Source organism: Protopterus annectens, chromosome 10.part0 (assembly GCF_019279795.1).
Source record: "Protopterus annectens isolate FY-2018-M chromosome 10.part0, PAN1.0, whole genome shotgun sequence".
Lineage (NCBI taxonomy): Eukaryota > Metazoa > Chordata > Ceratodontiformes > Protopteridae > Protopterus > Protopterus annectens.
In genome coordinates, this window is record NC_056744.1 from 899,512,643 (window position 1) to 899,540,204 (window position 27,562).

The following is a 27,562-nucleotide window of genomic DNA, read 5'->3' on the forward strand; positions in this document are numbered from 1 at the left end:
TTCCCAAATCCTGGACAACTGGGTCAGCTCTTAATATTGTCAATGTGGTATTTCCCTGGGGTAGATGACTTCTCAAAGAATACAGCAATGCATTTTTTTGGCATTTAGTTTCAGACTATAATTTTGGCACCAGTTATTTGAGACCAACCTTTCCTCAGCATGGCAGGCTTACTCTACCAGAGCCCTTTTGTACTGGCTTTTACTTCAGAAAAGTTGATGAGTGCCCACCATGGGGGGGATCTCCAGTGGTGAATGGTCTCTTGTCTTGGGGAAGTAACTTCCTCTACTTTGATTCTGCCTCCTATCTGTGAGCTACTTGGCAATCCAGCAGGTAACACAGGGGTTTATTCCCAGTTTATTTAGCTCTCCCACTATGCCTGAGTGAAGAATTGTCATATTTATTTATTTTTTCTCTAAATTACTGGAAGCCATGTCTTGTACCAAAGCTGAAACATTCAACTGCTTTTTGCTGAACAGCTGTAAGAATCTTCCTGGCCAGAGTTATTTCTACTCCTTTTCTGGTTGATTTGTCTCTTTCCAAATTTCTTCTTTGCTGGCATACAGGTAGTAAAAGTATTAGCCAGTAACTGAATTTTACCAAGACAAAGCTTTTACTTGCTTAGTTTGAGTTTCTGTTTGCACACAGAGAGCTGTAATCAAGATTTTGATCAGTGTGTGGCCATCTTGGAAGTCCACTTTTGAAGATCTTGAAGTGTACCAGCACAACCCAGTGAGACAGCCTGAGATTTAACTAGGGCACAGAGTAATTTTCTGTTTGCTTAGGAACACCTGGGGAGAATCCTACATAAGCTGAAAACTGTTGCTAAACTTAGGGATGTCTTGGATATCCTGCTCAGCTTGCTGACAGCGTGATCTATACCAAGTCAAGTAGTTGAGAGAATGGTGGTTTAGTTAGTAGTTTTATATTTGTTTACCTGGGTAGTGCACTGATCAATATTGACCAATTTAATGCTCAGCCCAGGTGAAATACAAAACATTTCACAAACAAAATATACAGAAATGTAAGTGGTAACAGAGTAGTTCAGACTAACTGCATAAAAAAGTGTATGTATGTTCTAGTGAACAAGCAGAGTGTAATGTACAATGTCTACATTAGTGTGTGATGTTGGTTAATCTTCAGTAAATCTTAGAGGAGAAGAGACTTGGAAAGAAGATAAGTTAAGTGATATGTCCTGTGATGCAGCAGGAACATGTGTATTGGATGAAGAAGTGGTTTCTTGAGTTGCCTGAATTTGGAATAAGTATTGATTTCCTGTGTTGATGGGAAGAGCTTGCCAAAGAGTAATGTGCCTGAGAAGAGAAAGCATGTGCAATGATGTGGAGTTTGGTTGTAGGGGTATTGAGAGCTGATGTGGCTTGTGAGTAGCATCTTAAGATGCATGATTAGGTTTATCATAAAGCCTAGCTGCAAGGGGAGTAAATGTTTGGAGCTGGAGTAGTTTGTAGAGTTGGAATCCTAAAAGTAGGTTAGATCTTTGTTTTATGAGTAGTCAATTTTTTGTAGGGTGATACAGTGATGCTGATAGAGGCGCAAGTTTGTAGTGAATTGGCAGATGCTGTTACAGATGGTCTGGAGTGTGGCAATGTTTTATTTGGAGACAAAAGTGAAAGTTGGAAGCCAGTTTTCAGTCTGAGAAAGATGAACTCCTGTGGCAATGGCTGCTCTAGCTGGTTTGGTTAGAAAAATATTTTTTTGTCCCTGAAGAGACCGGTATTTTGGCTGTCATTTTGTCTATGTGGAAATGGAGGTTTAGTGACTGATCAAGTCATTGTCCTAAGTATTTGAAGGGTGAGGTTACCTCTGTGCAGTGGTTGTGCAAGTCAAAGATAGTCAGATGTTTGGTGAATTTTCTGTGACGTTCCAAGAAAGCATATTGCCTATGTGCAATGGTTGTGTAAGTCAGATAGTCAGATGCCTGGTGAGTTTTCTGCAGAGTTTCAAAAAGCATAGTTTTGGTCTTGGTGGGATTGAGAAATAGTTTATGGTTTGAGCCATTGGTGAAGCTCATACGTCTGACTGGATTTGACATTGAATTCTGGTGTGAGAGTGTTCTGTTCGGTAAATGACCATGTCATCAGCATTGAGGATAAATAGGAGATTGAAGTGGTCACAAGGAGTTTATTAGTAGATATGGAGAAGAGGAAGGGGCAGTAATGGATCCTTGTGCTACACCTTTGGTAATAGGTCCTGATTGTGACTGGGAGGATCCTATTTTAACTCTAAAGTGTCTGTCAGTATGAAAGTTTTTAAACAAAGGAGTGACGTTTGGACCAATACCAATTTCAGTTGGTTTGTTTTGCAGAACACAATGGTCAATGATGTCAAATACTTTTGTCAGGTCTATAAATGGGGCACCTGTAAGGAGGCTGCTATTAGAGTTTTGCAGGATGTCCTCAGGGACCAAAGTGTTATAGTACTTTATCCAGGCAAGAATCCATGCTGTTTGGAGGAGAACAAGTGGTATTGCTGGATATATAGAAAGAGTTGGGTGTAGACTATCTTTTCTAGACATTTGCCCAGAATTGGAACGATGGATATTGGACGAAAGTGAGAGGTAACTTTTGGGATGGTTTGCTTTGGGAATGGATTTAGTAAGAACAGTTTTCCAAATCTGTGGCATGATATTTTGAGAGACCTAGATTATATGTGGGTGAGAGGAAGGACATAGATAATCTCTGCAGTGATATATGAACCAGGGTTATGGTGTCATTGGGGTTGGAGGGTGTTGGAAATATTTTCAATTAGAATACAGACTACTTTGGGACGTATGCATTTGAAGTGGAAAGGGGGTAAATGTTGGTGGGATGGGCAATGCATGATTTGTGGGAAGTGTGGAGTTTATTGATGGAAAATTGCTAGTTTTGTTGCAACACATTGAATGGTGTTTGTAGACAAGGGACATGAGATTTTCTTCCTGTAAGGTTAATCTCTTTCCAGAAGTGTTTGTGAGAATGTAAAAGGGTAATTTGTTTCTTTGTTTGGAGATTTATTTTGTGCCTTGTGATGGACTTCTTGCATAGATTAATTAAGACTGTAATGGAGGCGCAGTTGTCAGATATGCGGATTAGCTTCCATGTTTGCCACGCTTCATCCCATAGAGTTAAAAGATGATTGAGTTTAGTGGATAGCCATTCAGTTTTGGTGGGTTTATAACCCGTGTGGATAAGTGAGAAGAATTTGTCTTGTAGCTGATGTAGAAAGTTGGTTAGGCTTACAACTGCTGCTTCAGGGTTATGTACGGAGAGTATATATAGTTCCAGTTGTGGGCTGTGAGAAAGGTTCTGACTTTATCAATATTAGCACTACTTTTGTTTCTGAAGGCTGTTAATATTGATGGCAGTTTTATAGGACAGTTGACAGTTATAAAAGTGGTTGGGTAGCAGCTTCTTGGTGATCATGGCAGAATGTTTATGCTGGAGATGGAGTTTGGTATGTTTGTAGTGATCAACTCAATTGTGGAGTGTTTGGAGAACCTGAGGTAAGGCCTTGTTGGTCCTTTTTTTAAGACTGAGACATAGGCCTGTTAGGAAAGTACCCATGTCGGATAAAAGGGGGCCAAGATGCAGACTGAAGTCACCTAGAATGATTGATGTCCTGTAGTCCTATCTCACCTTCATTCTTGCATATGGGTTCGGAGCGGGCTCCGACTCTGCTGATTGCAAAGCTCAAAGTCTCTTAGTTGGCTCGTGGCAAGGTAGGTATCCCACAGTGCACTAGTAAAATCCCCAGATCTCGTTTGTCACGTATACGAGTTCAGAAGTTCTTCTTGCTTGGCCGTGGCTAAGTTGAAAACTTTTTCTTTATTATCGTATTTTTACTGATATTTCTTGTCATAAATAGCTAGTTATATTTAATATTACGATAGTTTTATCATAGGTAGTTTATAAAAGTGTTTTTTGCTATTTACTTAGTGTTGAGAACTTGTTGGCCATTGGGCCCTTGTTCTCTGTGTGGTATCCTGTGTGCTAGTTTCTGAAATAGTTCATATTACTGTAGGTCTGCGTTTGTGTTAGGACCTTGTTTTTTTTGACATTTTTCTATATTAATGTATTGTGTGCAGTGTTTGCTATTTTCAATAGTTTGCCTGCTGTTTAAGATTCTTATTTTCTGGCTTAGCTTTTTTTCTTTTTCCTGCATCTAGGTCCGTTTAAGTTAGAGGATCTAGTCCTGTGTTTAACTTTGACTCTTTCCTAACAGGGCTAGGCCTGTTTAAGTTAGAGGACCTAGTCCTTTGTTGTTTCTCCTCTGTGTGCATGTTGGTTTGTTGGGGCTAGGCCCGTTTAAGTTAGAGGACCTAGTCCTCGTTTTTTTGGCATGCATCTCTTATAGGGCGAGGCCTGTTTAAGTTGCAGGACCTTGTCCTCCTTTCTTCCTGTTTCATAGAGCTCTTTATAGTCATGCCAAAGTAATCCAAAGACCATAAACCTTCGGGTTTTAAAATGTGCCTTAAGTGCTCCCAAAAAATGTCGATTACAGATGGTCACAGTAATTGCGTTTATTTCCTTGGAGCACTTTCTTGCAGGAAGCTTGTTCTTTCTGTCACGTCTTTAGCTCCACAGTTCTCCAGGAGAGAAAAAACAAATTAATTCTGAAAGGTCTCCTCAAGCCTTCCTTCGAGGAGGACTTAGCAAGCTCCTCTTCTAAGTCTCATTCATCAAGAAAAGAGAAGGTCAAGTCGGCCAAGAGACATTCTCCGGCGCCGACTATTTTGTCTGAACCTCCTCAGAAAACATTAAAACTGGATAAAGCTTTTACCTCTTTGGCTCCACTGTCCTCGGAGCCGGTTGAGGTGGTTGATGACACTGCATTGTCGGCGCCATGTTTTTCAGAGCTGACTACTGAAATATTGCATCTGAGCCGGTCTAGAGAGCTTTTGCTGGTCTCCCCAACTTTGCGATCTCCTGTTTTACAGAGATCTAGGTCGCCTACCCTGTCATCCAGATCCTCCAAGAGCCTTTCAGAAGAGGATGTAGAGAGAGTAGTGCTTAGACTCTTGAAGTCATCTGCTTTGCCCAAATTGTTGTTGGCTCCAACCCAGTCGGTTCTGGAGCCATCTGAGTCCATTCTCCCTGTTGTGGTTCCTCCGAGCTGAGTCGGGCCTTCGGAGCTGGAGATTTCAGTACCGTTTGTTGTGGAACCCTCGGTTCCCGCTCCCCATTGTGGCTGTCTCGGAGCAGAGTTCCGCTCTGACACCTTCGGCGCCATCCGTGGTGTCTAGGAGCCGAAGCTCACCGGTCGGCCCCAACAGGGACACTTGGACCCGAACCTCTTCCGTGCCGAGTTTCCCCCTCAGTGTGTCAGCTAGGGTGAGGTCGGACCCTACATCCAGCTTGGAGCCGATCGCTTTGGAGCTGAGGGCTACCTCCATTTCCTCGGAACTGGGGCTGTCTTAGGAGCTGGAAGGATCTGCATTCGAGATGAGGAGCATGCTGTCCTGGTCATCAGCTCTGCACAAGGGTACCAATTCTCTTCTCCCTCAAGCACCGACGTCTGTCTCAGCACCTTCTCTCTCTCTTGGCAGCAGAGACCCACAGCCTCAGGAGCCCCCATTGGGTGACCCCCAGTCTTCCGAGACCTCCCCAGAATACCCTTCTGAGGAGCCCCTTCGGAAGAGGGCATGCAAGAGGAAGCATGTAGACTCCTCGGATGAGCCCATCACCTCAGACACTAACCTCGAGGAGTCCGAAAGGTCCCCCAGGTCATCCTCTGGTGATATCTCCTTTGTAGACATCTTAGGGATCCTGAAGCAGAGAGGCAGCTGGCCCACAGTCACTCCTCCTGATGAGGAGTCCATGTACCTGAAGGCTTTTGGGTCACAACCTTCAGCCTCTTGGGTGTTTTCTCCTTTTGATGAACTCATGGACCTGGTTAGTCAAAAGGTGTGGGAAACTCCTGATGCCATGGAGCCAGTCCCCAGAAGACCCAACAAATTTCTCTCTGCCCCAAAAGAGAAAGAGTTTTTGATCAAGGATGTGCCTGTAGATGCCATGGTGGTGGGGCGGCCACTAAGAAGGAACTAGCAGAGACTTCTACATCTGTCCATCCACCGAACAAGGAGTCTCGAACAATGGATAGATACGGGATATGTATCTTCTCTTCAATGGCTTTTACCCTCAGATCATTGAACTATCTCACACATTTTACTAGGCTTCAGATAGATCTCCTCAAGGAGCTAGGAGATGCTCTTCAAGGTACATCTACTGAAGGTGTCCCTGAGAAGGTGACTGCTCAGTTGTCCACCTTAAATTCCATTGTGAACTCCTCCATGAGGCTGATGATCTATGCAGCCGAAGGAGCGAGCAGGGCACCGGGTTCGGGAGTTTCCCTTAGGAGAAGCTCCTGGATGCACTTATGTAATTTTGTGGAGCCTTTCAAATCTCCCTTTACCAGCGCCCCCTTTGATGATGGTTCTCTGTTTGGACCAAAGGTAAAAAATACACTCACCAGGTGCAAACAAGAAGGGAAAACTCTGTCGTGGGAGTACATTTTACTGTCCCTTCCAGACCATATCCCAAGAATCAGAGAGGTGGTAAAATGTAATTCAAGAAGTCCCAGAGATTTTTCCCTGACACACAAGGTGTTTCCTCCTTCAGAGGCAGAGGAGCTAATGGTAGACATCGCCTTAGAGGTGGGGTCCACAAAACCAGGGTGGCCGCGATTCTTTTCGAGGCCATTCGTATCAGCGCTCCTAATGTGGGGCCCGGCTGTGCTTCTCTGGAGCCAGTCGGGGGTCGCTTATCTTTGTATCCAGAAGCCTGGCTAAACATCACCCAAGACAAATGGGTACAAAGAATAATCACCAGAAGATGCTCCATACCCTTCTTTCTTCCACCACACACTCCTAAGAAGATCCCAGATGTTCCACCCAATCAAAGGGATCAAGCAACTATAGAAGTTCAAAAGTTGCTGTCAGAGAGTCATCCAAACCGTCCCTGCAGACCAGATAGGATTCGGAACTTACTCCAGATTCTTTTTAGTTCCAAAACAAACAGGGGACTGCAGGCCTATTTTGGACCTCAGCAAACTAAATGAATCCTTAAAGAAGGCGAAGATCCGGATGGTAACACTGCAGTCTATACTCCCTCTGTTAGGGAAAGACAATTGGATGTGCTCCATAGACCTCCAAGATGCGTGCTACCATATAAAAATGGACAGAGCATCAAGGAGTCATCTTTGCTTCCGGCTGGGAGCCAGTCATTACCAGTTTCATGCTCTGCACTTTGGTCTCACCAGAGCCCCCAGGGTGTTCACCAAATGTATGGCAGTAGTGACAGCTCACCTGAGACGTTATGGATTCCTAGTGTTTCTGTACCTGAACGACTGGCTCCTGACCACCACCACCAGGCACCTACTCCTACAAGCCAGGGATTCAACCATCCAGCTCTGTTCCCAGCTGGGGATTACGGTAACTTATCACCTTCTCAATTTGTGACTTTTATAGGTGCAGAAATAGACACAGTCACCATGCTAGTTCGTCTCCCTGCAGACAGAATTCAAAACCTCAGACAACAGATTTACAGCTTGCTTCCTCTACAGAAAATCAAGGCAAAGACAGTGCTGAAAATCTTAGGGACCGTGGCCTCTACCGTAAATCTAGTCCCACTAGCCAGATTACATATGCAATTTCTTCAGTGGCTTCTTTTTTCCCCAGTGGTCTCTCCAGCAACTGCCTCTATCTCATCATATTCTCATAAGAGTCTTGCAAAAAAGGACCTTCATTGGTGGATTCATCCCAATCAGCTGACAACAGGAACTCCATTCCTTCCTCACCAGCCCATTGCCACTGTGACCACGGATGCCGCACAGATGGGTGGGCATTATCTAGGAAGGGCTGTCCAAGGCACATGGCAAGATCACGAGGTTCACCTGCATATCACTGTCCTAGAGATGAGAGCAGTGCTTCTAGCATTGCAAGCACTTCACGACTTTCTTCCCTTGGGGACGATAGCAATCCAGTCCAACAATATGTCAGTGGTATGGTATCTAAACAAGCAAGGAAGAACCAGATCTTACTCCCTTTGTCGAGAGGCTCTTCGTGTTTGGCAGTGGGCGATATCTTCCCAACGCAGTCTAGTAACAATGCATATCCCTGCGACAACCAATGTGATAGTCGACGAGCTGAGCAGGGCAATATTGATGCCTCACGAGTGGTCTCTGAATCAGAAAGTAGCTTAACAGATTTTCCACAAATGGGGACAGCCTTTCTGTGATCTCTTTGCCAGCCCAATCAACGCCAAATGATGCAGCTACTTCTCTTTTACCCCCCTCCAGGGGAGTCACCGAGAGATGCACTTGTCCACGATTGACCCCTGGGACCCCTTTATACATTCCCCCCCTTTCCGCTCATATCCAGAGTGATCCAGGAAGCAAAGGTTTTGGGAAGCAAAATTATTCTGATCACTCCTTACTGGCCTCATCAGATTTGGTTCCCCTTTCTTGGGCTTCATCTCCTAGACGATCCATGGACTCTGGACCCAATTCCAGACCTCTTGACACACGTCAGGCTCCCTTCACCCCTGCCTCCACACCCTCAACTTGACAGCGTGGCTGCTGCACTTCTATCCCCAGTCAGGCTTCATGATTTTTCACCTGCTGTGACCCATATCCTTACGTCTTCGCACAAACCTTCCATTAGGAAGTTGTACAGTAGCAAATGGAGAAGATTTTCTATCTGGGCAAAAGAGAAAACTGTAGATCCTTACACAGCATCCATCCCTGTGGTGTTAGAATTTTGGACTGAATTTTTCCATCAGGGATCAGCTGGTGCCACAATTAGGGTCCACCTGGCAGCGATGTCATATTTTCATTTTGGACAACATGAGCCTAATCTGATGTCCCACAGATTATGTAAAACCTTCGTTAAAGGTGCTACCTTGCTGAGACCTCCCTTTCAGGAACCTGTACCTCCGTGGGATCTAAATTTCATTCTGTCCAAACTAACTTCCTCGCCTTTTGATCCCGCATATTCCTGTCAGTTGAAGTTTCTGTCTTGGAAGACTTTATTCCTAGTAGCTATCACATCCGATAGATAGGTATCAGAGTTGCAAGCGCTGTCAATCAAGCTTCCTTATTTGATTTTCCACAAATAGTTTCCCTTTGTACAAATCCTTCCTTCATCCCTAAAGTTTGCTCTCAGACTAATTTGAACCAAACTGCCTGTATTTTTCCCTAATCATTCCAACAGTGCGGAATATAAATTTCATCAGCTTGATCACAATTATGGTTCTACCTTCATAGAGCTAAGGAACTTAGAAAACCAGACCAATTGTTCATGTCCTTTTCTGAAACTAGAATAGGTCTGCCAGTCTCTAAAGTGACTATCTAATTGAATTTCCAAATGCATTTCTTTTATTTACTCCTCCAATGGAAAGATCCTCCCGTTCAAGATTAAGGCTCATTCCACAAGATCCCTGTCCACATCTGCTGCCTTTCAAGCCAGAGTTCCAATTGACAGTATTTGTGCAGCTGCAACTTGGGCTACCCCTCATTCCTTTGTAACTCATTACAAATTGGATTTGACCTCCAGGAGTAGAGCCTCCTTTGGTTCCATGGTACTCCGGAGTATATTCCCGTGAGCCACACAAGAAAAAGTGCTAGGGACGCTGTCCGATATGTAAAGATGAAGGAGAGATAGTTCTGCAGAATATAAAGAAGTTAAGTACTCACCGTAACGTTCCATGTTTGTAGTCCATCTCGCCCTTCATTCTTACAAACCCACCCACCTACCCCCGTCCTGGGAGGATCTGGAGACAGGTTAGTGTTGCCTTTGGTAGGGTGGAGACCTTTCATTATTGTTGCTCTTTCTGGATAACTTTTCTATCTCTTTTATATTTAGCAGCAAACAAGATCTGGGAATTTTACTAGTGCACTACCTTGCCACGAGCCAACTAAGAGACTTTGAGCTTTGTAATCAGCCGAGTACTCGTATGCAAGAATGAAGGGTGAGATGGACTACAAACATGGAAGTACATAACTTTTTTTTTTTTTTTTTTTTTTTGATTGCTGTTATGGATGTTAATGATGGGTGATCTGAATTTAGGGAGGAAGGGTGTGGTAGATAGGCTGAAGCAATCAGCAGTGGTTTTCCTTTGTGAGATGGAAATTTTAAGAAAATCCAGTTAGGATCAAAGTCTGAGGAGGAGTTTCCTTGGGCAATAACTTTTGGCTTTAGTTTATTTTTCTACCCATTTAGCCTCCACCAAATCTTTTGCCTGGTCTGACATCTTTGACATATTTGTAGGAGGTTAGAAAGTTTTGGAATTTGGGGAAGTCCTCTTTGACACAGGATTCTCTGACTGCTACAATATCCGGGTTGTGCTGTGAACTAAAAGCACTTGCATACTCTAACTTGTTTCTGATGCAATGTGCATTGAGGAGAACACACGCCAGTGTAAGAAGAGAGTAACTCTGACATTGAGGAAAGGGAGGAGTTGGGTCTGGGTTAGGTTACTCTCTAAAAGGAATATAAAGATTATGGAGGATAGTCTGAAGTTGGTCTTTTGTGTTTTTAGGCAGAGAGAAAAATGTCAGTAATGTTGCATTCCAAACCCTTCTGCAGTGTGTGACTGTGATTCAGCCACTTACTTCTGTCCTCCCTGTCTAAATGAATGGAGGGAAACATTGTTCAAAGATTGCCAGCTAAAATATAGTACCTATGTTTCTGACTTTGTAGACCTGTTTAAACAAAAATAAGGACTGTTAGAAAACCAAGTTGTAGTTTAATGTATCATACAGTATAAAGTAGAATGCAGAAATTAAATTTTTGGCATGCACCTAACTAATATTTAGCTGATAGGTCAGGAGATGGAATCTCCTTGATTATGTCTGCTGTTACAATGTTGTGAATGCAAAATATGAGACCTTGTACTTGGCTGTTGGTGATGAGATGCATTGCAGGTTATTTTATTTATTTATTTTACATTTGTTTACCAGGAAAGTCTGACTTGGCAAATTGTCCATTTTCAGTGGATTCCTAGAGAGAAAAGCTCCAGTATAACTACAAATAGTATGAGATATACGACATCAATATACATGTGTTTCTAGAAAAGCGCTTGACTTAAGACAGTACAAGACCAAATAGTGCAATACCATAAGGATATGACTAAAGACAGTATGAAGTAATGTATGTACCCATTGCAGATTGGGAACTCAACTTAATACATTCAAAAATAATTCTTATCTTGTAATTTTTCAACTTTATACAATATAAAGAGATTGACATACGTATGTAAATGGGAATGCCATTTCATGAAAGGAAAACAGAGAGGGGAGGTGTGCTTTAAACATGTTGTTAATGGTTTACTAATAAATTTTTGGACAACATTCACTCTAACTGGGATAGTTAAAAACTATTTTCCAGTTCAGGGAAGGCCGAACTGAAAATGGTCGACTCCACAACAGTGCATGCTAATGTGCAGCATTCCCTGTTGTGATGTCAATGTTCTTCATGGAGATCGCACTACAGTGGGGATCGGGAAATGTACTCATTTTTCTCACTGTAGTGCGATCTTGGGAGTTTGTATATATAATTAGCAGGGGGTGTGGTTGGGCACAGGGGGGCTTGCCCCTCTGCAAAACGTTAGTTGGACATGTCTGGATGGTAAGGTACGCTGGGTAATGACTATGTTGAATATGGACTTGACATTACCTCTTTCGTCTTTGTGCCTGTCCAGTGTTTTTATCTTCAAGTTTATTTTTTGAGCAAGTCATTACTCGACTGAATGCCTTTCAAGGTTTTGATAGTAAATCTTGTTAACACATGTACAATGGAAAGTATAGGTGAGAAGACTAGGCTAGGCTGAACTTCTAAATGAAATGCAGATGCAGAAACAGGGTGACTCTCAAGAACAGGGAAATATTGAGTTAGATTGCTTAAGTTTGGGTCAGTTTTTTTTTTTTTTTTTTGCTTTAGCCCAGGTCAGAGCATGTGTACCTATCCAGGGAGTCACCAGCAGAGTTCCTACTAGAGATTTGTTGCTGGATCTTGGTAAATGTTTGTTTGAATAGTGATTTAATATGTCTTGTAAGGCTTGTGATTTTTCAGGTGGAAAAGTATCTGATGGGCCATTGTAAGTTGATTAAGGGTGAGCAGATTGGGTAGGTCTAGTCAGGATAGTTATTTAAGGGCCTGGCACTGATTGAGACCAATAAGGTGATCTATTGTTGTAGCAGGTGTTTAGCTTAGTTAAGTCTGAGTTGTTAAGGTAATGAATATGGGGAATGAAACAAACGATAAAAAACACATCCTGGAACCAAAGTACTCAACTACTACACAAAGAAAAAAATCCAAAGGAAGAAACCAGAGAGTCTATTAATGTGCAAATACAGTTGCAAGTAAAACACAAAGCTTTAGAGCAATGCATATCCACTAGACTAAACTCAGTCATATTTATATTAGTGAACTTCCAGTCCAATTTTATTTATTTATTTATTGTTTAATGTTTGTTGACTGGGAAAATCCAGCCGAGCACAAGCCCTTTTTCAGCGGAGGCCCTGGGGGGAAGCCCCAAAAAGAATAAAGATGATTACAAACAAATTGTACAATACATAAGCTCATACAGTAGTGGTACATACAAGGATAACAAGGTATAAATAGAGATATTTGAAAAGACAGAACAATTGACTATACAAGCAAAGGATGGTGCGAAGGATGGTGGGAAGTAAAGATAGGTATGGTTAACTAAGAGAAGTAAACTTTAGAGTAGGATGTAGTAGAGGAGTTCAGAAAGAAAGAGTAGGATAAGGCACAGAGGAATATACATGGTATCTAGAGAAGAGAGTGTAGGAGAGGAGTTAGAAGGGAAGGAGAAACTCTGTCAGGTTGAGTGAGTAAAGATCAGTAGTAGTGAAGGAAAGCCTATAAAGATTGCAGGAAGGAGGGGAAGGAATCAGCTAGGTGTAAAGCAGAGCCAAGAATTAGATGAGATTTGAGGAGAATTTTGAACTGTAGGTGATTTGGTGGGGTGAGTATGTTTGTGGTTTCCAATCTCAAAGTTGTAGTGTGGATATAAAGTCCTGTTAGCTGAAGTTTTTTATGTAGCGGGTTTGGAAAACAGTTGACATTCTTTGGATTTATTTGGTGTCTGAGAATGAAGGTGGAAAGGTGGTCACTAAGAGAATCTGGGAGGCAACCAAGGTGATGTCATAGTTCAGGTTGATTGGTGAGGATCCCATCAAAGATGGACTCCTTTTTTTTTTTTTTTTTTTTTTTTTTTTTTGATGCTTTGTTCTTGTAGTTTGAATTATTTGAGTGAAGCAGTGGAGGTTGATGTGTTCAGTGGGGTAGGATGAGTTCGTTACAGGAGGACCAGTTGATATTAGTCTCCCAGTATGATAGTCTCTTGAGGAGGGTAGGCTCCGATTACATTTAGGTTTTTGTCAGAGTTGATTTTTAGCCTGGTGAATTGAATCTCAATAATATCAAGTGTGAGGCTGTTTTTGGATAGTAGAACAATACCACCTTTCTTAGGTTTTCTGTCGTGTCTGTATATGTTGTACCAAGGGGGGAGTATTTCATTGCTATCGATTTCTGTTTTAAGCCAAATCTCATTGATTAGAACCATATATAGAGAGTAAAGTGAAAGAATGGCATGTAATTCTTGTATTTTATTAAGACTGCTTCTTAGGTTTATGTCGAGTATTAGTAAGTTGGAGCCTTTCCTGGGCAGGTTTAGTGGGTTCTGCTGATGAATGGTGGGAATGTTTAAGTTATATTTTGGGCCAGGATTAGGATGAATGTTGCCCTAAGAATAAGTTGAGATGCTATGTGAAGGATTGTTTTTAGGTACTTGGATATAAATTTGTCATATTTTGTGGATATATGTGAATGGGATTGTTGAGGGAGTACTATAAATGGGGCAAGATTTGTATGTGAATAGTTGTATATACTTGGGGATACCATAACTGCAAAGGGTTTGGATTGTGATTGGTAGGGGAATGGGGGGTTTAGGCAATGGTAGTTAAGATCATAATGACAGGAGATTAGTTATGTTAAGATAATTAGTGTTAGGGAAATTGTGCAATGTAAGAGAAAGTGTTCTATATGTTATGGATGAGCAGTATGGAACATGGTGTGAATATTATAAGGAGGTGTTGTGGATAGGTTATTGGGGTATAAAGGAAAGAGGGAGGCTGTATGTAGGTTGATTTTAGAGTGGAGAGTTATAACTGAAATATTGTTTATATTTGTGGATGTATCTGTAATGTTAAGTGTAGTGTTATAACTGTAATATTTAGAGTTTTATGGAGTTAAGTATTGGTAGAGAGAGAGGGTTAACCTATGTGTGTGGGGTGGGTTATTCATGGGAGAGGTACTTGATTGGCTAGTTTAGATTACTGGTTATATCCCTGGCCGTAGTGTGAGACATGCTTTTGAAAAAACAATCAGCATTCTTCACTATTCTTCTCTAGGTGAATATCTTACAGAATTAAAAAAATATATAATCCTACAATTGAAAATTAGCAGGACTATTTTACACAGAAGCACTTTCCAGAAGTTGGTAGAGTGCCTCTGATGCCGTATTCTTTGCTATTGCAACTTCTTTCTTAGCTTCTTTGTTAGCCAACCAAAGTCCTTCCTAGCCTGGTCAGTCTTTTCTAGCTCCCACTTCTTCCTGCACTCCTTCTTTCTTTTGATGACTTCCTAGACTTCTACATTCCACCACCAGCTTTCCTTATGTACCTTATTTCCATACCTGGCTCGGCCACATATAGTTTCTGTAGTCCTAACATACACTGTTTTTAGGCACTGCCTTTCTTGTTCATCTCCACCTATTTCCTCATCTTCTTGGGGTGCTAGAGCCCTGAATAATTCATTGAACTGTTGTACTTTCTCTCCAGTCAGCTTCCTGGTCTTTGTTGACCTTAGAGCCTTCTCTGACCACTCCTTGCAGCTGATTGTGGCAACTAGTGGTTTATGCTGTGGGCCGACTGTTTACACAACTTCTGGAAAGTGACTCTGTAAGTGGCACAAAGGAACTATATCAGATTGCAAGGCAAAGACAGAAAGATAAAGAAGATAGTCAGAGAAGCTTCATAAGGGATGCCAGAAACAACCTGCTCACCAGTCCACAGGACATCAATGGCAGATGAAAGGAGTATTTCCAGCAGCTTCTGAATGAAGAACCCCCCACAGAAGCTGTACTGCCCCAGAAACAGCCTACAATGAGAGAAGAGGAGGAGCCCACCATAGAAGAAGTAAGAACAGCACTAAGGAAAATGAAGTCAGGGAAAGCAGCAAGCTCAGAGCAGATGTAAAGATGTTGAGTGAGATGGGGGCTACTAATAGTGTGGAGAGAAAGGCATATTCCAGATGACTGGAGAATAAGCATGCTCATGCTAGTGTACAAGAACAAAGGAGACTGCCACAACTGTGAGCAGTACAGAAGCATCAAACTCCTATCACATTGCATGAAATTTCTAGAGAGGGTGACTGATAAACATATACACAGAGTAGTAGAAAGTAAGATGGGAAATGAGTAGTTTGGATTCAGATCAGGATGCAGCACAATAGACCCAATGTTTGCAGTGAGACAGATATTTGAGAAGAAGCTAGAGATGAGGAGAGAGTCCAACTGGGCATTCCAAGACTTGGAGAAAGCATATGACAAGGTCCCAAGAAAGCTGATCTGGGAAGTACTGTGGTGGTTTGAAGTCCCAGAAACATTGGTAGAATTAGTGCAGGCTATATACAAAGACCCAGTGACTCAAGTACAAATAGTGTTTGGCCTAACAGAGGGGTTCCCAGTGGGAATGTGTACACCAGGGTTCAGCTCTGAGCCCATTGCTGTTCATACTGGTGAAGGGCTACATTAGCAAACAGGTCGGAGGAGAGAGATCAACAAAGTTGCTATATGCAGATGATGTGGCTTTACATGTTGACTCTGAAGTAGAACTGCATCAAAGGATAGAAGAATGGAATGCAAAACTGAAGGCACATGGAGATGAAACTAAGTGTGATAATGGCAGAAAACTGGGGAAATCAGAAGAAGCTGAGAATAGAGATAAAAGGGAAGATAGTGGAACAGGTAAACAGCTTCAAGTATCTGGGAGGGGTTGTTGAGGAGAAGGGAAGTCTGAATGATGAGATCAAAGCAAGAAGCAGAGGGGCTGCAGCAAACTGACCTAGAGTCTCAGTTGTAGTCTATGATAGAAGAATGTCAAAGAAGCTGAAAAGTAAGGTGTACAAGACAGTGGTATGACCCATACTACTGTGTGGCACAGAAACCTTGGCAGTAAAGGCAGAACAGTTGAAGTTAGAGGTGATGGAAATTAAATGCCTGAGAAGGGTGGTGGGATGCACACTGTGGGGCAGACAAAGAAATGAGAATATTAGAGCAGAAGCCAAAGAAGCTCCAATTGCAGTAAAGATCAAAGGGAACAGATTACGGTGGTTTGGACACGTGCAGAAAAGCAGAAGACAATCTGGTGAGGAAGATTTGGGACAAATAGGAAGAAGGTAAGAGGAAGCGAGGATGTCCAGCAAAGAGGTGGATGGACTATGTGAAAGAAGATCTGCGATAGCCATGAGTGTTGAAGAAGGCAGGAGTATGGCACTAAATCGAGAGTTGGCGACAGTTAACACAATACCCTGTCCCCATGTAGAAAAAAATGGGAAAAAGGAGATGATGTTTATCCAGAAAGAAGTTGTGAAGACTGGTAGAGATGGGTGAAGGCTGCCAGCCTAGCCAGATAGAATTGTGCAGATAATTCTGTCATTTGTAAATATTAATGTTGAAATTAAAACAATGTGGCAGCATTGCCATCTGCTGTAAAGAAAGCTAAGTCAAGCATTTCTTGTTGGTCCTTTGAAATTAAATTTATTTCATCACTGCCTTTGATGTTTTACAAGTCGGCTCTAGTCCAGCTGGATGAAGGCTTCCTGCCTATTGTTTTAAGGCTAAAGTTAATGACCAGAATTTACATGTGGAATGTCCTTTATTGCTCAAGTGTAAAATAATGTAAATGCAGTTTGTCAGCCTAGGAACACCAGGAAGGTGTAAAAGATGATGTAATGTGTAGCAGAACTGGAGTTTCAATTTAAACAGTGAGAACCAGAGATTATTAAGCATTTTCGTCTTGATATCCAACTCACAGCACAGCCTTATGCTTTCTTTATGTAAGTAGTATGTTAAAACTGTGTTTTCTCCTAGAAGAAGCCAGGAATTATAAAGATTAGACTGTGTTTTTCTGTGATGTCAGAACTGTGCTACTGATTTATTTTAAGTATTTCTGTGTGATCTCTGAACTGTCTTGACTAGCACTGACTCTGTAGTGGAAAGTATTGTCTTGTGGTTTTAATTATTTATTATTAAATATTTTAAAACCTTTTAACTGTGGCTGGTTTGTGTAGAAATAAGTTAAGCTCTAGAGTACATTGCATATTTATAGAGTTTATTGTACAAAGCCACTCTAATAAGCCTTGACTGATTAGTCACACTTACCAGTTGGATACTAATATTGCACAGTAATAATTGGACACCCTTTTAAGGGCCTTTGGGTAGGTGATAATAGTTGGGTGGTGGCAGTAATTACTACCGTATAGTTTGGGTAAAAGGGGCACAGCTGGAGAACCTGTGCCAGCCTTCCCCAGGAGTGTCTGTGTGGTTGTGTAAACTTATCTCAAAGTGTGTATGTCAGCTACTTGAGCAGGGACACAAAGCACTGGTTGGACAGACAGGGTGCTGGAGATTTTAGCTTGCCCAGCTAGGCTGAGATCTGGACACTATAGCTGTGCCGGTGGGGAGTCTTATTGGGGACCCTGGGGAGCAAGATAGTGACCAGCCCCGGACTGACTGTGACCTCTGTGTGCTCTTAAGGGAAATTGCACTTTACTGTGTGTATTTGTTATCCTTTCCTCATATACGAGATGCCCTCTCTGGTGTTAGTGGTGAGGATTGAGGCTCCTTGATTGCTGGGCCAGGGCACTGGCATCACATATTAATTGGTGGCAGTGGAAGGGATATCCACATTACACATTTTTGGTGGCAGTGGTTGGGATATCCTCACATTTGTGTTTGGCAGAGGTGGAATATCCACATCACATATTAATTGGCAAATACGACTTGGCTTGTAGTGGTGTGGATAGAGTGAATCCTGTAGCTTGTATACAGTGAGCTCTGAAGGTGTTTTGTACTCTAAAACAGACATGCAGTGAATACTCAGAGTTCAGATCACAATTGTTTTATTTCTTTTGTTAGCTTAGTTAGTCAGGGTGAGCAGGCAGCATGCCAGCAGAGGAGATGTGTCAGGCTAGGGGACTGGTGCATGGAAACCTAACTAAGGCAGACCTTATTGCAGCCTTAGTTACAGCTGCATCAGAAAACAGCAACCAGGAGGACAATCAGACTGGCAGTGGAGATAGAATTCCCTCGGAGAATGGACAGCTCAACCTTTCTGCAGGGACTTAAAAATCCAGCTGGAGCTAGAGAGACTTGAGTTGGAGGCCAGGCGTGTGGAATTAGAAGCAAATGAGAGACTGTGACATTTGCAGGCTGAGGAGAATGAGAAACTGTTACATCTGCAAGCTGAGGAACAAGAGAGGCAGAGGCAGCATGAGAAGGAGCTGCTGACTCCACCAGAGTCATGGAGGTAATGGGGAAGGGAGTAACTGGACCAGCACAAAAGGTCAGTAAATTTCTTCGGCAGTTTAAAGAGGGGGGGTAATTTTGATAGTTTCATTCATATGTTTGAGAGGGTTTGTAAACAGTATGAAGTTGACCAAGGGCTCTGGATACGGTTCCTGACCCCCTTACTCCATGGTAAAGCTGTAACCATTTTGTCTAAAATGTGTGACGTTACATGTTGTGATTATACTGCTGTAAAAAATTGCCTTTTAGAACCGTTTAAGATAACACCTGAAACGTATAGGAAAAGGTTTTGTGAGCATAGATGCAAAACAGATGAAAGTGTGTGAATATGTTGCTGAATTGAGCACTTATTTCCATAGGTGGGTGAGTGGATGTCAGGTCACCACTTTTGAAGGACTCTTAGACCGTTTGGTGAAGGAACAAGCCCTTAGCAATTTGCCTGAGGACATGAGGATCTGGTTAGCTGATAGACAATATGCTACTTCAGATGAGTTGGGGAATAAGGGAGATCTATACCTGGCAAGCAGGGCGGCCCTGCACAGGGAGGGGACCCCCAGTACTGCTCATGGGTCAATCTGCCAGTAGCAGGGGAAGCCAATTGTCCAGGTACACGTCCAGGAGCTAGGGTAAAATGTTTTGAATGCAACCAGTGGGGCCATCTGGCATGCAGGTGCCCACAGAGGCAAGGTGGGGAACAAAAGATGAGGGAGCCAGTAAGTGGGAAAGACAAAATGCCAATAGGTTGTCTTGGGACACAGGGGTACTAAACTACCATCCTGCAGATGTCCTGAAAGGGAAGGATTTGGATGAGGCAGTACCATGTGCTTATACAGTTAAACACGGTCAGGCTAAGAGACGAGCATGTGGGTCTGGTAGCCTGGGGGAGACCCAGACAGACTGCATACTTGCAGCCAGGACTGGTAAGGTGGTTACTGCAGGGAGGGTGCTACTCTGTAGCAGTAGAACTGAAGGTGAGACACAGCTGCTTGTGGGTACTGATGGTCCTTTGAACAGAGTGACTGCAAAGGTAGAGGTGAGTCGTAGTACCCAGGCTGACACTGAGACACCACTGTCAGAGGATGCCAAACTTCCTTTGGAAGGGGAGCTGGGGAAGGGTTACAAGGAGAGAGTTGAGACAGGCTCAGCTCAGAGACCCTACATTGCAAGGCCTGAGGCAGGTAGCTAGGGAGGCACCTGATTCTCAAGGGAAGGGGGAATCTGTATACTGGGATAAAGGGTTACTATACAGAGAGTGGACCGCTGAGAGAGGGCTAAAAGGTGAAAGAGTACAGCAGTTGGTAGTGCCTAGAGCCTACCATCTGGCACTTGTAGCCATAGCCCATGATATTCCCTTTGCAGGTCATATGGGCATAAAACGTACAAAGAGGCATATTATGCAGAACTTCTGTTGGCCTGGAATTTCCAGAGATGTAACCGGATACTGCAGGACCTGTGAGCAGTGCCAAAAGGTAGGCAAGGCAGAAGACCAGGTGAGAGCTCCTTTGATGCCTTTGCCTGTGATTGAGGAGCCATTTCAGATGGTAGCTATGGATATTGTGGGTCCTCTGAGTACCCCAAGTAGCACAGGTTAAAAGTATTTCCTAGTGGTAGTGGATTATGCTACACGATGCCCTGAGGCAGTGGCTTTGTCCTCCATTGAGGCAGAGAAGGTGGCAAATGCTTTGTTAGAGATTTTCAGTAGGGTAGGTTTCCCAAAAGAAATACTGACCGACAGAGGTGCCAATTTCATGCTAGACCTGCTGGCTTGCCTGTGGAAGTCCTGTGGGGTGAAGCACATGAAGAGCACCCCCTACCATCCCCAGACTAATGGTCTTGTTGAAAGGTTAAACTCTACAATCAAGTCCATGCTACAGGCATTTGCAGATCAGTTTTAAGAGGGAGTGGGGCAAATATTTGCCCCATCTGTTTGCTTACAGAGAGGTTCCCCAGGAATCCACAGGTTTTTTACCCTTTGAGTTGCTGTATAGGCATAGGGTGAGGGGACCTCTAGATTTAATTCGAGATTGAGTGGGAAGGTGAGTGCGAGTCTCACAAGGAGTATGTTGTGGCATACTTCCTAAACCTCCGGGCAAGGCTTAGAGAACTCATGGGCTTGGCCCAGGAGAACCTGGCAGAAGCCCAACAACAAAAAAAGGTGTGGTATGACAGGAATGCTCAAACTAGAGAGTATGCTGTGGGGCAGCAGGTAATGGTTCTCATTCCTGTCAGACACAACAAGCTGCAAGCAGCTTGGGAGGGTCCCTACAAGGTGGTAAGAAAGGTAAGTGATGTTAACTACATGGTGGAACTGATAGGCAGATGGCAGGGGCACAAATTGTACCATGTTAACATGATGAAACCTTACCATGATAGGGATGCCATTGTGCTGAGCATTTGCAGTGGATTGCAGGAGGAGTCTGAGGGAGATCTAGGGACTGATCTCAGTGAGGCTTGGGCTAACACCTCAGTGGAAGGGGTAGCAATGTCCCAGCAGCTATCTCCTACCCAGGTTTTCGAAATCTGAGCAGTGTTGCAGGAATTTGGGGACATGTTCACTGAGAAACCAGGGTGCACCCACCTGGTGCAGCACCAGGTGGATACAGACCCCCAAAGGCCTATTAGGCAGGCCCCTTATAGAGTGCCTGGGAGAGTCAAACAGGCTATAGAGGGAGGAGGTACAGGAGATGTTGGAACTAGGGGTGATTCAGGAGTCCAACAGTCCCTGGGCCTCCCCAGTGGTGCTGTTGCCAAAGAAGGATGGCAGCACCAGGTTCTGTGTGGACTACAAGAAATTAAATAGTCACACAGATTTGGATGCTTACCCCATGCCTAGGATAGATGAGGCCCTAGAGCAGCTGGGTGGGGCTTAAGTATCTTACAACCATTGATCTCACCAAGGATTACTGGCAGGTGCCCTTGACTCCCAGTGCTAGAGAGAAGTCAGCCTTTGTGACTCCTTTTGGCTTGTATGAGTTTACAAAGATGCCCTTTGGGATGAAGAATGCCACAGCGACTTTCCAGGGGCTGGTAGATCATATCCTAACAGGAGCAGGAGGGTTTGCCCTTGCGTACCTAGATGATGATGCCATCTACAGCCATTCCTGGACAGAGCACCTTCAGCATGTCAATGAGGTGCTGGGCAGACTACGGGGTGTAGGGTTGACCATTAAGCCAAGCAAATGTCAGGTGGGTATGCTGGAGGTCTCCTACCTAGGACATAGAGTGGGGAGTGGTAAGATAAGGCCAGAACCTGCCAAAGTGGAAGCCATTCAGGCATGGCCTGCACCTGTTACTAAAAAGCAGGTGAGGGCATTGTTAGGGACAGCAGGGTACTACAGAAAGTTTGTCCCCAGTTATAGTACCATAGCTGCTCCCTGCACAGACGTGACAAGGAAGAACAGGCCAGATAAGGTAGTGTGGACCCCAGCATGTGTGCAGGGATTCCAGAAGCTAAAAGAAGCTTTGGGAGAACCCCCCTGTGTTAGTCAGTCCAGATTACAGCAAAGAATTTGTTGGGCAGGTGGATGTTTTGAACCATTGGGTGGGGGCTGTACTTAGCCAGATTTCTTCAGAGGGAGAAGAGCACCCAGTGGTTTATCTCAGCTGTAAGCTCCAACCCAGGGAAGAATGCTATGCAGCTGTAGAAATGGAATGTCTAGCCATAGTGTGGGCATTGCAGAAACTTCAGCCTTATCTGTATGGAAGGAAATTCACTATTATGACAGATCACAGCCCTCTAACATGGTTAAACAGAGCTGGTCAGCAAAATGGCAAGTTGCTAAGATGGAGCCTGGGATTGCAACCATATGATATGTCAGTGCAGCACCGCAGTGGGAGTAGCAGTGCCAACGCAGATGGTCTCAGAAGACAGGGAATGGGGTAGGTATACTCAGACCTAACCCTCTCAAGCGGCGTTTCTCAAGGGTCACTTGAAAAACTAGCTTGAGTTCTCAGGGGGGGGGGGGGGGCAGGATGTGAAGACTGGTAGAGATGGGTGAAGGCTGCCAGCCTAGCCAAATAGAATTGTGCAGATAAGTCTATCATTTGTAAATATGAATGTTGAACTTAAAACAAAGTGGCAACATTGCCATCTACTGTAAAGAAAGCGAAGTCAAGCATTTCTTGTTGGCCCTTTGAAATTAAAATTATTTCATCACTGCCTTTGATGTTTTAAGTTGGCTCCAGTCCGGCTAGATGAAAGCTTTCCTGTCTATTGTTTTGAGGCTAAAGTTAATGACCAGAATTTACATGTGGAATGTCCTTTATTGCTCTAAGTGTAAAAGAATGTAAATGCAGTTTCTTGGAATACCGAAACAGGTGACTGCAAAAACAGGAATGCAGGTAAGAGGACTTGAGGCACGCACACAGTAGTAGTTTCCAAAGTTTATTCTTCAGACTTTGCTTCAAACAAATGATAAAAACAATAAAAAACAGTAACCATAAAGCTCTTTTCGTCTCACCCCTTAGTGAGACTTCATCAGACAGTTGCAACAAGAATGTTTTAAACAGTAAATACAAATTCAAACCACATCAACTTCCTCCAAGCAAAAGACAAGCCCGCCCCAGAGTGTAATGGAAAAGCACTAACATGTCTAGCCAGAGCATTTTCCTGCTTTGATGTTCTAATGCTGTAAAGGTGTTCGTAAGCCCTTTCTTTTACTTTCTCTATGTTCTGGCTAGACATGAGTGCTTTTCCATTACACTGTTTTAAATTTAGGGTGATTGACCAGGTTACGAGTGAGGGAAGGGGTGGCCCTAGTTCATTATTCCTAGAAAAACTGGAATTAATATGGCAACTTCGTGCCAGGACTGAATGAAGTTTATTCCATATCTTGCATCCTTAAACTAAATAATTTAATAAGGTGAATATATACCTTGTTCACTTCAGCCTGCAAGAAAGGTTTCACATTTTTGCTTAAACAGGGTATGTTAAATATTTATCTAAATATTCAAAAATGTATTTATTTGTTTAGCTATGTATATACATGTTTATACATACACATGGTTTTTCACATTCACTTAGTTATATATACATGAATGTATCTGCATTTAGAGTTTATTTGAATGTGTACACTCTTACTCCACCTTTTATCATATTCACCGGACATCCTTTACAGGATTGTTTTCTCTGCTCCAGTCTTTATAGCTTTTCAGCTTGATGGTTTTAAATTCAGACAACACGGGGCTAATATAAGAGTTTTATTATATTTTTTCATCCTACTTTTTAGAACTTTCATTATTAACTATTACTGAAAGTTATTTAAGATTTTAATACAGTGAAGTATTTTATTTTATACTGTTTTCAGTTTTACACTTCATTCTTGACTTCTCACTTTTTACTGTTATCTTAATTATTGGTTTTAATGTTAGCATGGTTTTTAAATATTTCTGAATATATTTTTAAAGGTCTTTTAAGAGTGTTTTCGAACTGATGAGCTATATTTATATTTACATATATACAAATATATTTACTGCACACATACTTGTTTTACAAGAAGCTGGATTTTTAAAGAAGCATACAATGGGTTAATTATTTCCTGCTTAACTTGGGGGCGGGCTTGTCGGAAGTTGATGTGGTTTGAATTTGTATTTACTGTTTGAAACATTCTTGTTGCAACTGTCTGAAGTCTCACTAGGGTGAGACAAAAAGTGCTTTATGGTTACCATTTTTTATTGTTTTTATCATTTGTTTGAAGCAAAGTCTGAAGAATAAACTTTGGAAACTACTACTGTGTGCATGCCTCAAGCCCTCTTGCCTGCATTCCTGTTTTTGTAAATGCAGTTTGTCAACCTGGGAACACCCGAAAGGTGTAAAAGATGATGTAATGTTTAGCAGGACTGGAGTTTCAATTTAAACAGTGAGAACCAGAGATTAGTAAGCATTTTTGTCTTGATATCCAACTCACAGCACTGCCTTATGCTCTCTTTATATAAGTAGTATGTTAGAACTGTGTTTTCTCCTAGAAGTAGCCAGGAATTATAAACATTAGACTGTTTTTTGTGATGTCAGGACTGTACTACTGATTTATTTGAAGTATTTCTGTGTGATCTCTGAACCCTCTTGATTAGCACTAACTGTGTAGTGGAAATTGTCTTGTGGTTTTAATTATTTATTATTAAATATTTTAAAACCTTTTAACTGTGGCTGGTTTGTGTAGAGATAAGTTAAGCTCTAGAGTACATTGCATATTTATAGAGTTTATTGTGCAAAGCCACTCTAATAAGCCTTGACTGATTACCAATTGGATAATAATATTGCAGAGTAATAATTGGACACCCTTTTAAGGGCCTTTGGGTAGCTGATATTAGCTGGGTGGTGGCTGTAATTAGTACCATATAGTCTGAGTAAAAGGGGCACAGATGGAGAACCTGTGCCAGCCTTCCCCAGGAGTGTCTGTGTGATTGTATAAACTTATCTCAAAGTGTGTGTGTCAGCTATTTGGGCAGGGACACGAAGCACTGGTCTGACAGAGAGGGTGCTGGAGATTTTAGCTTGCCCAGCTAGGCTGAGATCTGGACTCTATAGCTGTGCCAGTGGGGAGTCTTATTGGGGACCTGGGAGCAAGGGAGCGACCAGCCCCGGACTGACTGTGATCTCTGCGTGCTCTTAAGGGAAATTGCACTTTACTGTGTGTATTTGTTATCCTTTCCTCATATATGAGACGCCCTCTCTGGTGTTAATGGTGAGGATTGAGGCTCCTTGATTGCTGGGCCAGGTCATGTGCATTGCAGAAGTCTTAAAAGCTTGGTTATATGGTAGGTGTAGTTAATGGTGTATATATGAACCAAAGCTATTGAAATATTCTCCTGGATGTAGCCCCTCTGTAATAAATTTCAAACACCAATTCTTTGACTTCTATAATTTATTCCTTGTGGTCTTTTATTGTTTTGAACTATGTCTGTGGTCTAGTTACTACTGTGGAGTGGGTGGGAACTCCTAGAACCTGGTTTGCAGCCATCTGCCCTGGTAGTACGCACACTTTCAAAGAACTTAAACACTACTGTACTAGCATAGATGCAGCTTAAAACATTTAAGTGCCTATGCTATGTAAATGGCATTTTTTCAGTTGAGTTTTCTGTTCTTGGTCTTCGCCCAGTCCAAGCCCAGTCATTGCAGCAGTATGTCATGTAACAAGTTTATGCAGATCCAAGAAGTTACAAATAATTATAGCTTTATAAAAGTAAGTGCTTTTACTGATGGGTCACTCTTCTGACTTCAGTGTACAGTGTTTTTTGCAGCTATTGAAGTTCGATGGCTTGTTTCACAATTTCATTTTTTTATGTTTTTCTTTTTATTTATGTAGATGGCTCGAATATTTTATCACAAACCACAGTTTGCTATCTTAGATGAATGCACAAGTGCTGTCAGTGTTGATGTTGAAGAACATATATACAGTCACTGCAGAAAGGTAATACTAAGGTTTTAAACCAAAGTTTATGCTGTACATTAAGTATTTAGCCTGTTAATTTTCTCTAGTACTTAATGCAGTTAACATGCACACACTGAGTTATTGTATAAATTCTCAGATGTAGAATTCACAACCAGAGGCAATTTGGATACCTTTATGAAGTTGATGCCCAGTGCTTGTTTAAGTGAAAACCCACTTAAGCAAAATCGACAGACCTGTTCTGAAGCTCTGTGATAACTTATCTGGTTATGTTAAGTAAAAGAGGGAAAGGGGTTGGCCCAACCCATGTAAGACAATTGTGTATTTTTATTATCCTTTTAGTCAGATGTGTTTAAAGGCAGTTTTGCTTGCGTGGGATTTTTATTTGATTTGATATATCTGGTAAAATGCTCTATAGCTTCAAAGGGTGGTTGTATTAGCAGTCTTTGGTGAGAAGAAACTGTGTGATATTTTTCATTCTTAAATTAAACTTTTTTCCAAGTCATAATGCATGTTTTTCATTATACTGTCCTAACAATTTTCATGTACAATCAGGTAGATTTCGACTATGCTGAAATAAAGGTAAAAAAATATATATATTTGTAGCAGTATACCACAAGAGCAGGAAAGTCAAAATTATTTGTTATTGCATTAAAAAGGGGTACCATCTTTCAGGTGAAATGTTTAATCGAGGTCCCTTTATTCCAGCCTTGGTGCTGCCCTTTTTGAATGTCTAAGAGAAATAAAATAACTCAAGGTGTTAGTCATAAAAAAAAAAAAAAAAATAGAGAAGGGGATTTGTTGGTCTGTTGACCAACCATAAAACTGCTGCATGTGGGTCCCCAGGTTGTGTGTGGAGAAAGTGTGCATACATCCTGTCATCATGCTTTGTCAGATAAGTAACAAATCCGAATGTTGCACATTTAAAAAAAAGTGACCCCTCCCCCTCCTCCCTAAATGGTGATGGGAGGTGCTGCAGTCTTTAAAGATAACAGAAATTACTAATTTGGCTAGTCTGCGTGGTGTGTCTTTCCTTCCTTCCTTCCTGTAATTTATATTTTCATTGCTCTCCATGTCCACTTAAGCTAGACATTTAGAAATGAACATCTATTCCTCAGCATTTAGACCTGTGCAGGGTATGTAAATTCCTGGAAATTCACTTGATTTTGTTTTCTTCACTGCAGAGAAATATGAAAATGAAAAGCTTGTCTTTCTGAAATCAGATGTTTAAATTATACCAGTTGATGTTGTTGTCTTTCGGTTTTTCCCTGTTAGGGGTCGCCACAGCGGAACTCCGGTCGGCTAATTATTGGCAGTAGATTTTTACGAACGTCGAGGTGCCAGCTTCGACGTTCAACCTTCCATGAAGGCACGTCTTTCGAACCCCCACCCAACCGTGGGGGGGACATGCAGACTCCACACAGAAGGCACTCGCTGCACTCCAGCCAAGAATCGAATGGCAGAACCTCTTGCTGTGAGGCAACAACGCTACCGCTGCACCACAAATTATATTAGTTGATATAAACCTAAATGTAAGTTGACAGCATAAGCACAGTTTTATAATG

General features: G+C 42.3%; 1 protein-coding gene across 1 annotated transcript in view; it reads left to right on the plus strand.

Moving 5' to 3' along the window:
- Positions 1-27,562, plus strand: part of ABCD3 (ATP binding cassette subfamily D member 3) — a 1,370,685-nt gene that overhangs the window by 1,270,204 nt on the left and 72,919 nt on the right. The window contains exon 26 of the mRNA XM_044085690.1: positions 25,914-26,018. Coding sequence (XP_043941625.1) covers positions 25,914-26,018 — 105 coding nt within the window. The remainder of the gene's footprint in view (positions 1-25,913; positions 26,019-27,562) is intronic.